We start from the raw sequence: 12,905 nt of genomic DNA on the forward strand, positions 1-12,905 counted from the left end.
AGGTCCCAGCTCTTAAAAGATTGACGATTACTGCTCCACAGTAATATTTTATTTTATTTTTTGAAAAATATAACCCTGACAAGGCAGTTAAATAATTGCATGTAGGCTGGCCAATTTTTCAAAAATGCCTAAGTTTATAATGTAAAGCGTCTTTCCTCCCAGCGGAACACTTTTCTGAAGGAAAGGACATAAAATCTGAAACGGGCAAAGCGCTTTCTCTCAGAAGAAGCGGGAAATGACTCCTCGACCTGCAGTTTGGGGGCTGAATTGTTTGGGGAGAGGACGGGGCTCGAACCCGTGTCTCAGCGGAGTCAGCCCCTGAGTTGGCCTCCTCAGCATCTCGCCTTTCGAATTTCACTTCGGTCCCGCCCCTTTCTTGGGAAGGAGGGGTGGAGTTGGGGGAAAAGGCGAGGAGGGGGAGGCGCGTTCCTCCGCCACGCCGCAACACCCGATTGGCCGCTCCGCCGCCGCGCGCCAATGAGCATCTCCTTCGTCGCCTTCGCGAGCCGGCGGCAGGACGGGGGAGCGCGTGGGCGGCGTTGGCAGCCGCTGATTGGTCCGCGCCGGTCGCCGGTGGCGGAAACGGTTCCTGAGGCGACAGTTCGCCGTTTACCTCAGCCGCCGTCGCGGTGCTGAGGGACTCGGCGGGATGCGGCGACCGGGTGGCCGCGGCGGTTTCCCGCCCCTGGCTTCCCGCTCCTGGCCGTTGTCGCCGCTCTCTCTGCTCCTCCTCGTGTGCGGCTCGGGCCTGGCGACGGGAGCCGAGGAGGGCGCTGTCACTTGCGGCTCGGTGCTGAAGCTGCTCAACACCCGGCACAACGTGCGGCTGCACTCGCACGAGGTCAAGTACGGATCCGGTGAGGAGACGACAAGACGCGCGGGGCGGGAGGCGAGCCGAGGCAGAGGAAGGGAGGGCGGCGGCCGGAATCTGTGCAGAGCCGGGGAAAGAGGAAAGAGCCGCGCGGCTGCCGGGAGGAAATGAAACCCCTCTCGGCCCCAGGGGGAGGCTGTGGGGCGGGTTAGACACCCAAGGGCCCGTCAGAGCCCGGCATCGTTTTCCCAGCTAGTGGCCTTCAGAGGAAGGATGCCATTGGAAGGATGTACAGTGGTATCTCGGGTTACATACGCTTCAGGTTACAGACTCCACTAACCCAGAAATAATACCTCGGGTTAAGAACTTTGCTTCAGGATGAGAACAGAAATCGCACAGCGGCAGCAGGAGGCCCCATTAGCTAAAGTGGTGCTTCAGGTTAAGAACAGTTTCAGGTTAAGAACGGATCTCCAGAACAAATTAAGTACTTAACCTAAGGTACCACTGTACCTCGGGTTAAAGACTTAATTCGTTCCAGCGGTCCGTTCTTAACCTGAGGTACCACTTTAGCTAATGGGGCCTCCCGTTGCCACCACGCTATTTCTGTTCTCATCCTGAAGCAAAATTCTTAACCCGAGGTGCTATTTCTGGGTTAGCGGAGTCTGTAACCTGAAGCGTCTGTAACCCGAGGTACCACTGTAGTGGCATTGGTGCTGGGGGGCCTGAGCACCAGTGCCAGATTTACGTATAAGCTAAACAAGCTATAGCTTAGGGCCCCGTTCTCTTCGGGGGCCCCAAAAAAATTAAAAGGAAAAGAAAAACTGGATGTACATTTCCAAAATATAGGATAAAAAAATATTTAAAAACCTACATACAGCAATAGTGTTTTGTGTTGTGTAGGCTCCTATGGTGTAAGTAATGGGCCCCGCCTGCTAGCCTGCTCCCTAAAATATCACTGGTTTGCTCATTTCTATATATAAGGTGCCTACATTCTGCATATTTTGTTATGTGCAAATGGCTTTAGATATCTATTAGGTCCATAATTACCATATAGCATATATTCAACACAAAAAACAGCGACAATTTGTTGTTGACAAAGGACAGCTGGACATATAAAGGGTCCCATTACCTTCAATAGCTTAGGGTCTCATCAAACCTAAATCCAGTCCTGCTGAGCGCCCACAAAATTCCCCATGAAGGGGCTGGGCAGCCACAAATTTGAGTGCCAGGGCCATGCACGCTGCATGGCGCCCATAGCCCAGGGCACCCACAGCCAAGCTGGCACTCCTGAGTATTGATGTTGATAATGTTTAGTCCTCCTCATCAGCCTAAACAGGTTCCCAGAGCATGGGCGTAGGAGGTGCACCCCCCCCCCCCCCGCATCAAGTAAGTAATTAAAAATACCAATTTTTAGTAGAAATGCAATTTTGACTAAAAGTAGAAATTGTAGAAAGATTTTTATGGGTTTTTCTGAGCCCTTGGGGTCAAAAGAAAGCAGTTTAAAGCAGCTGACATTTCATTCTGAATCTTCTTGGCAGAGGATAATTAATGACAGGTGGGTGTTCTGCACCCCCCAACATAAATCATGGTCATGTCCCAGAGCAACTTGGGAGATGCCCGTGATAAAACAGCCCTCTCCCCTCAGGCTTTTACAGTCAGAAAATGAGTAAACCATAAGAGAAAAAGGCATCAGGAGGGAGGAGGAAAAAACATACCCGGGTGCGACAGGCCCTGAAAAGGCTCCCAGAGTGGTTTAGGAGGTGTTGGTGATAAAACAGGCAGTGCCCACAGACTTCTCAGTGGCAAAAGGCAGAACCCCAAAAGGAAAAAGGGATCAAGAGGGAGGAGGAGGAGGAGGAAGTGAACGTGGCCATGGTGTTTTACGAAAGAACAGGTATGGCAGGTATGCCCTGTCCCAAGGGTGTCTGAAGTGTACAACAGACACAGGGAAACAAGTTAGGGAAAGGAGAAATGGAGGTGTGGGGAGAAAATGTGGCCATTTCAATAATGCACACTTTGATTTGGTTACCACGATACAGGGGTAGCTAGTGTGGTGCCCTCCAGTTGCTGCTGGACTACAACTCCCATCAGCCCCAGCCAGGGTCACAGTTGTAGTCCAGCAGCACCTGGAGGGCACCATGTTGGCTACCCCTGTAGTAAGATATAGGGACATGGTGAATGAGGGAATGTTCATTACAGAGGGAACAAGGTATGGGAAGAAGGGACGAGGTGAGGTAGTGGATAGAGATGAGAATGGGAAAGTGGGTCCTATTGTGTTCAAAATAGGTGTCTTAGGCAAAACAGAACAGGATGCCTAAAGGTCTTAATAATCTGACATCCTGTTTCCTACGCTGCTCCCAGCCAGATACCTTTGCATGAAGCTTAGCAACATGCGGGGCAATAAAGTAATGGATATCTTCACTGAGAAACTGCTTCTGAACAGGGAGCTTCAATTTTTGCCTATTATGGCTAATAGCTAGTTACTGACCTGCCTACAGGAGATATCTATCTATCTATCTATCTATCTATCTATCTATCTATCTATCTATCTCAAGGACATATGATATGAAGAGTCCCCCTGGATCAGGTGAGGAGATGTATCTTGTTCAGCTTTCTGTTTTCAACAGTAGCCATACAGATGTTGCTAGGGGGAACTCACCAGCATTAGTAGGTCCTTTGTTTGTGTACACATGCATGTTTGTATCCAGCACCCTGGTATAGACGTTTCTGTATTCTTTTCTAAATTTACATCCTGTATTATTACCAAAGCCTCAAGGCAGCTAGTTCCAGTACATACAAAGTAAATAATAAAATATCTGTACATGGAAATGGAATTTAGCTGTCATGGTTAATTGCTCCCATTGGACATAGAAAGTTTAGAAACATTAATTAAATTTATTATTTTTATCCTGCTTTTCTGTCTGAGGACACAAGCTGCACAAAAACATAACTGAAGCATACACAACAATCATAAAAAGAAATAAATTGCAGCATATAAAAGCCAAATTCAAAATAGTAAGTTAAAATCCAAATAAAACTTAATAATGGCAGGGGGGAAGGAACCTTGCAAACCAAAGGCATGCTGAAGCAAAAAGAGAAGGGGCCTCTCTGTAAAAGAGGGGGGATGTTCTGCTTTTTTGTTTGTTTTTTGAAGAGAGCAGTGTTCTCAGGAAAGAAAGAACAAGCAGGTGGAGCAACCTCACTTGGCCCAGTTTTATGACAAAGTCTTATTACCTGCCTCTGTATCTGCACACAATGACTATATAGCAATTGTTTTGTTTATAGGAAGTGGTCAACAGTCAGTAACTGGAGTTGAAGTTTCTGATGATGCTAACAGCTATTGGCGGATCAGAGGCAAAACTGATGGGTCCTGCCAGCGAGGAATGCCTGTAAAGTGTGGGCAAACAGTACGCCTTACCCATGTCAATACAGGGAAAAACTTGCACACCCACCACTTCCCATCACCACTCTCCAATAATCAGGTAAAACCAGAGCTTGTCCTTCATACTTGTTTACTTATTTTAAGTGTCTCAAAAAATATAAGCAAATCAAAATGGAGTTTACTCTTAAATTGAATTGGAAAGTTATGAAGGCATGAAATATCTATATATTTAGGAACAGTTTAAAATATCAGTTGTGCTTTTCCATATGTAGTATACAATTTTATTATAAAGATATGCCGTTCAATTCTATGCAAGTTTACTCAGAAATAAGTCCCAATGCAGAATTGCTTAGGTCTCTTGCTATGTGTTATATCCTCCTCTACTTAATTTCTCTCTTGATGCAGAAGAGAATGTGATTTGCAGAGGGGTGGCCCAGATAACACTTCTTAAGTATGCAGAAAGTGGTTGTTGCTGTGGCTTAGGTTGTATTCATAGTGGTGGACTATTCGTAACATGCCCCTATTTCACACTGGTATATGTTAAAGGTTAGTTCTTAGATGTATAACAGAAGATAACCTTGTCCCAGTCTGTAGTCTGTAGTTCTTCCATTGTAGTTGCTATTTACTTGCTGTGGAACATGAATACATAGAGCAGAGAGAAAATCTGAGTGGCTTCTCTGCAGCACTGTACAAAAAAATCTCCCATGACTCTAGAATCTGTGATGTGTTTAATGAAATGTCATTTAGTATTCATATAGTAATTTAAAATGTTCAAAATGCTTCAAATAAGTTAAGATCTCTTATCTGACCTTTACTATAATGTTTTGCAGCTGGTTAAAACCAAAACAAGTAAAATAGTTTATAGAGGAATTAGAACCAGTAAAATAGTTCAAGAAAGAAACAGAATACTATAGATTATAGTGGGTCCTACAAAACAAATACCTTAAATATCAAAAGGCAGGGCAAATACTAATACCCCTTACCCAGTATTATTATCTCTGTGTTACAGTAGATACTGAAGGATTGTGGCTGGGTTAAAGATACCTACCAGGTCCAAGTCAAATGCAAGATGTTAACTGTGGGCTTTGCACTTCTATCCTTCATAGTTGTTTTGTTCTTATTTGATCATAAGCAACTCACTGATAATGTACTTCATTTCCCACTTCCAATTTCTGACTGTTTCAGTAACACTTGGTTTTGGCATTTAGATTCTAAAAAACAGAGTACATTTCAGGTGTCAGGAAGCTTTAGCCCTCCAGATGTTGCTGAACTACAACTCCAATCAACCCCAGCAAGCATGGTCAGTGACCAGGGATGATGGGAGTTGTAGTTCAGCAATATCTGGAGCAGGCATAGGCAAACTCGACCCACCATATGTTTTGGGACTACAACTCCCATCATCGCTGACCACTGGTCCTGTTAGCTAGGGATGATGGGAGTTGTAGTTCCAAAACATGGACGGCCAAGTTTGCTTATGCCTGACCTGGAGGGTCAAGTGTCCCCTATACTCTTATATTTGTTTGAAGCCAATTCTAATCCTACTCAGAGCAGACCCGTGGAAATTAATAAAAATGACCAATTTAATCCCATGAATTTTAGTGGGTCAACCTTGAGTAGAATACAATACGTTGCATTATTATTTTGAAGTGGGTACCGGATCATTTTATCATTTCCATATACTGTTGTCATTCTGCTTGTGTGATGTCACACACACAACACACACACACAAACAATATCTACCCCCACCCTTTTTGTTCTTATAGGAAGTTAGCGCCTTTGGTGATGATGGAGAAGGAGATGACTTAGATGTGTGGACAGTGCAATGCAGTGGGACATACTGGGAGCGAGACGACGCAGTACGTTTCAAGCACATAGGAACGGATGTGTTCCTTACAGTAACAGGCGAACAGTATGGCCATCCAATCAGGGGACAGCGGGAAGTCCATGGCATACATTCTCCTAATCATCACAACTACTGGAAGGCTATGGAAGGTGTTTTCATTAAGCCCAGCTTGGACTCTACAAAGCACGATGAGCTCTGAATGTGTGGTCGACATTTTATGTTAGAGTCCACCAAAGTATATGAGCTGGTTCCTTTCTTTAAACACCACCCTCATTTTCCAATATTGTTAAGACACTGGAATATATTTGCAGGTCAATGTTTTCATGAGTAACTGCAATTTTGGTGAATTCAGACTGAAAAGAAGCTAGATTTGCTGTTTGGGCCCCAATCTATTTTCAAAAGTCATTTCCTTTTTCTTATCTCATTCCTTCTTTCCCTTAACTAAGAAAATAGTCACTTGCTGTGTAAACAATCTAATCCAAAGTGCAATAAAACTTAAATTTTTGTAATTCTCAAGTTTTACGTAAACTCATTAAAAATATATGTATGGAAACCTTGCTTTTAGCAATAACCAGAAGGTGTGGGGGGTGTATGTGTGCTATAATGTAAGTCTAGGAAGAGATAAAAAGTTTTGTAGATAAAATACTTTATAATCCTGCCAAATATCTGTAGTTCAGTTCTATTCTTTTTAGCTCCCATTATGCATCATTTGCTGCTAGCGTTCATTTGTATCTTTTGGGAAATATGTAGATGAGTATTTTGGAGTAAAGGAATTTTTTAAAAGTAGTTACATTTCACTAGTGAAGGGAAGGGGAAATTTGCTATGTGGGAGACCATCCTAAGATGGTTTCATACTGTTGACTAAATACACTTCTTTGTACAGTTTGGGTCAGTTTCATTTAATACCTAGTACCTTTCCCCTCTCCATTTTGTATACTTAACATTAAACAGGAGCCTAGCTAAAGGAAAGCCAAATATACTTTATGAGCACATACACAATCTGGAACCCAGTGACTTCTCCTTCACAAAGTCGCAGTTGCAACCTATTACACAAAGTGATTGATATTTATATATATTGAAAAGGCAGGTCCTTGCACAACTAGTCTTTATTCTGACTAGGGGTGGGTCATTAGGTTACTCTGCTACCCCAACATTGCCCCCATTTATATGTGAGCTGAGTCATGTGGCTGCACTGCACTCATACCCATTTTTTCCCCAGGAGGCACAAGTATCACTGGGTAGAATTGATGTTCTTAGGTTGTGCTCTTGACAAGGACAACAGAAGCTGTGATGGACAGCACCTGCATGAGCCTGGATGGATTCTGAGATGAGCATTCCTTTTGGATAGGGTGGCCAGAGGCTGGAGGCCTTATTGAGAGCCAGTGCCTCACTTTCTGAAGGGCAGTGGATGACCACACTTATAGAGTGCAGTGCATATGTGTTCCATCAGAAGTTACTAAGTAAAATAGAAGCAGCTTTTGACCACTTGTGAGGCTGGGAGTGCTGATGGCGTGGAACTCTAGGTTTATTATGCAATGTGAAAAAGTCCAAATGGGAACTCTGTGTTCCTATGTCAGAAGGCAGTGTTTTCCTTGCCCTGGATTTTCCCTAACTCTTGGTAGAGAGCAAGGTTGATGAAATGTTCTTGGCATTGCCAACATTTTTTCTTTTTTGTCCAGCACCATCCCAAAAATTTCTGAAAAGTCCCTCAATTCCCTTTTCACTACCATGCATGTCACTGAAAGAAACAGAAGCATTTTTACTTCCAGGATTGCCTTGCTAGTAGGCACCATCAAGCAAGTTATACAAGCCTGCCATGTGGGAGTGTTTTCTAGCCCCCCCCCCCCATATGCTTCAACTAGCTAGGCCAATGGGCCCATACCCCAGGAGGGCTTTCAACTGGAAGGTCTGATTTCTGAGCTGGTTGACCTTCAGTAAAGGACCACTGGGGTAACTGATCTGTCAAAGGGGAAGGTCCAACGATGGGCACCAAGAGACAACAGAAAGGTAAGTCTCACCAACAGGTAGAGATCACAATCACCATCACTAGACTCCACAGGGAGGGGGACCGTAGATTGCTGTTACAGTGTTGGCTTTGTATATAGAAGATCCCAGGTTCATATCCCTAGCATCACCAGTTAAAGAAGATCAGGTAGCAGATAATGGGAAAGACCTCCCTGTGGGATCCCACAGAGCCACTGCCAGTCAGAGTAGACAATACTAGGCTTGGTGGATAATTAAACCTGGTATAAAGTACTTTACTGTAGGATTAGCAGTGGGCATTGCTAAAATCAGCCTTTTTCCTTAGCAGAGGATGGGATTATCTTAAGGCTAGGTCTAGTTTTCCGTCCAAAGATACATACTCTCCCTATAGTTTATTTTTCTACCTTAACACAGACTTCTTAATACAACACTAATTGCATACAGCACCAGGGGATTTCACTCTGTTTTATTAGTGACATCATTTATCCCATTTCAATGTGCTGTAGTATGGCCAGCAACAGCTAGGGATTTTCTGAGTTTCTGTTGCCCCTTCATGAACCTATAAAGAAATTTCTCTTGTAATAGCCTGTTGTAATCATTTTGCTTTTTTATTATTCTGAGATGGATATGAACTGTTCTCTGTGTTCCCACTTAAGAAGGATCCAACTGGACTAAGGGGGTCATTTGAGGCACAGCCTTTCACTCTGCTGCTTCCTGGCTCTCCAGACAACATTAGCTGCATCGGAGTGTTTCATGGACTCATAACTTCCAGGTCAGTAGCCAGTATGCTGAATCAAGTCACTTGGAATTGAAGTTATGGCCGTAATACGGATTTATATAAATTTTAAGCCATTCATTGATGACTTAAAAGTAAAGTGCTGGTCAATTGATGAAAACGTCTTTAATCAATTGACAGCCACACCAGATACCAATTGCTACAATTTTAAACCACATTGTACTGAAATGTGTTGCTTTGCTTCATCTACTATAGATTTGGAAGGTCTTGTTTGCTTTGCAATTTGGACTCGTCTTAGGGTATTATAACTGAATTTGACCTGATGGTTCTTGTGATAGAGGAGCAGTTTTCATCTCCGGAGGCTGTTTTGAATCAAGATGGTAGACTGAACCTTTCAAAATTGCATTGAATTTTTTGGTTTCGTAGAATTCTCCAATGACACTGGGCAAAAGGCTGTTGTCCTCTATATGAATTCCCAATAATTTATCTGTATACCTGTTTCAGTTGCTTCCTTGAAAGAAGACTGTACTGCCCTTCTACCTTGATATGAATGGACTTGCATCACTGCCTCTAAGTGGTTCTGCAATGGTAGTATATAATACGTTCTGCATATTGATACTTCAGTTAACTCCTTTTTCTGCCAGGATTCCCTGCATTTGCCTTTCTGATCTTGTAGAAATTGCCAAAGGCTTTGTTGCTAGAGGAAGTAGATATTGGTTTACAAAGGCACTCCAAAAAATACCAACTGATTGATCTCTTAATACACACCATTGTTTTAATGAACACTCTAATCAGTAATAATCACATTTAAAAATAATCATCTCAATCTAACATGAGGGAGAAGTGTGTGTGTGTGAGAGGGGGGGGGGGACCTTATTTCCAGCTAGGGCCAGTGGTTGTTATACATTGCCAGTTGCCTGCAACTAGTTGGATATCCATTTCACCCTGATCCAACTGAAAATACATGAAAAGCAGCTGGGACTGCATATGCAGAAGCAACTGAACAGTTAGTCAGCATTAGGGATGGGGAAGAAGTTTCTCCTACTCCAGTCATCTATTCAAAATGAGTTTTGGAAAAATATATCTATATAATGTTCCCTTGCCTGCAATGATGCTGCTGGCTTGGCCTCATTGCTGGCTGTGTTACCTCAGCGGAAACTGCTCCTGTCCTTCAGCAATGAAATCAACAGCTGCAGCCGCAGGCGGGAGCACGTTTAACAGCTGGACTGCAGAGCTCTTTACAGCGGCAGCAGCGTCTTGCTTGGTGTCTGGTTTACTGGGCTGGCACGCTTGCTGAAGATTTTTGGTCGGGTTCCTTGCTAGCAGCTGCAGAATTAGCCAGCAAATGCTGTCAGGTGTAAAGGCTTCCAAGGTTTCCCGATTGATGCTCTTATAAAAGTCTTGTCTAGTTCTTACCATTCACCCTCTCCAATACCGTGAGGTATGAGCGTCATGTGTCCCCCACCCCCCACCCCAGTATTTTTATTACATAACCCTCAAGTGTCCTGATTTTCCTGGGACAGTCCCGGAATTACAGAAGCCACCTCGGTTTCTGATGTGATGCTGGAATGTCTCGGTTTTCCTTTTTCCTTCCCTCCACATCTCGGAGAACAATTAAAAGTGGTGTGTGTGTGTGTAGGTGCAAAAAGAGAGTTGTATTTATACTGAAAATAAAATACCTGCACCAAATGAAGGTAATGATGAAGCTGGCATATGAAGGCATTCCTATAATGTTGAAGGAAAAGGTCACCGATCCACTTTAAATTCTTTAATTGCAATGCTTTAGTGGCCAGCCATGTCTTAGGAAACACACAGAGTGTGTATTCCTTTATTGTAGATGTTATTTTTTTATTCCTTTATTGTAGATGTCTACAGTGGTACCTCGGGTTAAGTACAGAATTCATTCCGGAGGTCTGTTCTTAACCTGAAACTGTTCTTAACCTGAAGCACCATTTTAGCTTTTGGGGCCTTCTGCTGCCGCTGTGCCACCGCTACGCGATTTCTGTCCTCATCCTGAAGCAAAGTTCTTAACCCGAGGTACTATTTCTGGGTTAGGGGAGTCTGTAACCTGAAGCGTCTGTAACCCGAGGTACCACTGTGCTCATAAGTAAGTCTCACTATATTCAATTGAGCTTGGTCTCAGGTAACTGGATATAAACTTACACTGCAATCTTAAGCATTTTTACTCAGAAATAAGTCTCACTGAGTTCAATAGGATTTACTCTCTGGTATGTTCCTGGTAAATCTCTGTTTCCAACATTATCATTATATTCCACCTTTCTCTTTGACGTAACGCAGCTTAGAGCCAAAAATTTACTTCATTCCATTCATCTTCTGAAGGTGTTGTACACGATCCCATCCCTCACACATTATTTCTTTACAACAGTCTTGCAAGGTAGGTTAGGGGAAGAGGTTGTAATTGGCTCAAGGTGACAGATATAGGTGTGTACATGAAGTCCGTGTGTTCGGTGAGATCAAACACAGGAGAAGCTTCCTGATGGAGAATAGGATATCCCTATTTTCATTTGAAAAATGTTGGCGGGTATGTTATAATATCACTTTATAATCCAGTCATAAGAATCATAAGATGAGCCTGCTGAATCAGGCTAATGATGGTGGTGAAGGAGAATATAATAGGGGATTTCTTTCACCAATGCCAGCATTGGTTGTGTCACACACATAATGTAGTTTCAGCCTTATAGGGTTACACCAAAGCTCAGTAACTACTAGATTTCATATTTCAAAAAACGGTGAAACGTCTAACCATGTTGTTGTTGTTGTGATCGCAACAGCACCGGTTCCATCTCACAATCCGCCTTGCATCTTGAGTGACTAATATGATTTTGTCGGCAAAACTCCTGCATTCCATCTCTAGATGGTTACAAACAGCAGGTTTAAGGAGCAGCTACACCACTCTGTGCCCTATGAAGAGCTTTGGAGATTTTGGAAGCTTGCTGGCAATTTATTACCTGCCCTTCATCCTAAAGTCTCAGGGCAGGTTGCAACAATTAAAACACAACAATGTTAATGAGCCAAAACTAACTGCAGAATTAATTTATTTTGTAAACTGTGACAGCCTTTAAGCAATTAATCAGGGATGCCTTTTTAAATAAAAAGGCATCTAAATTGATTAATTGGTCAACACGCTTTAAATTTTTTAAAATTATTTTAAATATATGTACTTACTAAGCCTGAAGGTTACACGCACTATCTTAGAAAAGGCTTTCAGGAGGTCCTATTCTATTACACCATCTAAAAAGAAAGTTTGTTTTTTTCATCCTTTTAAACTAGGGGTGGGGAGCCTGAAGTCTGCTCACCACAGAACGCCGGGCAGCAACTCTCCAAAACCTCAAGCCAAGGTTTTTCCTAGCTTTGCCCAGATTCAAAGCTCCCAGCCCTTCTGCTGTATGGGAAGCCAGTCTTCAGAACAGATGTCTGCATATCCCTGCCCACCCTCTGTAATTTCAGTGTTGAAAATTGACGTTTGGTGCCATTTTGGTTCGGTTCTCCTACCTATCTCACCTTTGTAACATACATGCAAGAGACAGAGGTGGCCACAACATGACAGTGTTGGGAACACAACTGCCCTAACAGTGGATCAAAGATTTGCTTAGGGGTGGGTGTTATTTTCATTAATATTTGTAGTTTTATGCAAACTACACAAGCATATGCATTTTTGAACGCATTGCTTGGCTGGAGAACTTCATTGCACAATTCGGAGAAGTGCAAACGTCAGAGGATGGCTATGTTTCAGTCCATGTACTATTTCAACAAGTACAAATTAGGCAGGTATGCCTTTAAATGTGAACTGGATAAAATTTCTCCCGCACCCCTAGGCTTGCTTAGCATCAGTTGTGAAAAAGGACTCTCAGAATTTTCATTCATAAGCCTCAAGCAAACAGCATTTTTTGTTGTTGTTTCTTAAATTGGCATGCAATGTGGATACCAATTAATTGGTCGTGATGCACATCTGAATAACAAATTATTTTCTGCTTTGACTTTCTGATGCTCACATCAATACCTGGAAACCAAGTGTTTGATTCAGTGTTAGAAACTGAGATGTGAAAGCCAGGAGCTAAATGGCACTTTAAACATGGGTTATGGGCACAACAACGGAATTTTCAGGCGTGCTTATTTTTTCTAACGAGAA

The 12,905-nt window shown here is 43.0% G+C and overlaps 1 protein-coding gene across 1 annotated transcript; it reads left to right on the forward strand.

The window, feature by feature from the left end:
* Positions 1-546: 546 nt before the first annotated feature.
* On the forward strand, positions 547-6,545 carry SDF2L1 (stromal cell derived factor 2 like 1). Its single transcript, XM_028709209.2, has 3 exons — positions 547-857; positions 4,097-4,293; positions 5,957-6,545. Exons 1-3 carry the CDS (start codon positions 650-652, stop codon positions 6,233-6,235), a joined length of 684 nt encoding a protein of 227 aa, XP_028565042.2. The 5' UTR covers positions 547-649; the 3' UTR covers positions 6,236-6,545.
* Positions 6,546-12,905: the final 6,360 nt, after the last annotated feature.

The sequence above is a fragment of the Podarcis muralis genome, chromosome 16 (assembly GCF_964188315.1).
Source record: "Podarcis muralis chromosome 16, rPodMur119.hap1.1, whole genome shotgun sequence".
NCBI classification, from domain to species: Eukaryota; Metazoa; Chordata; class Lepidosauria; order Squamata; family Lacertidae; genus Podarcis; species Podarcis muralis.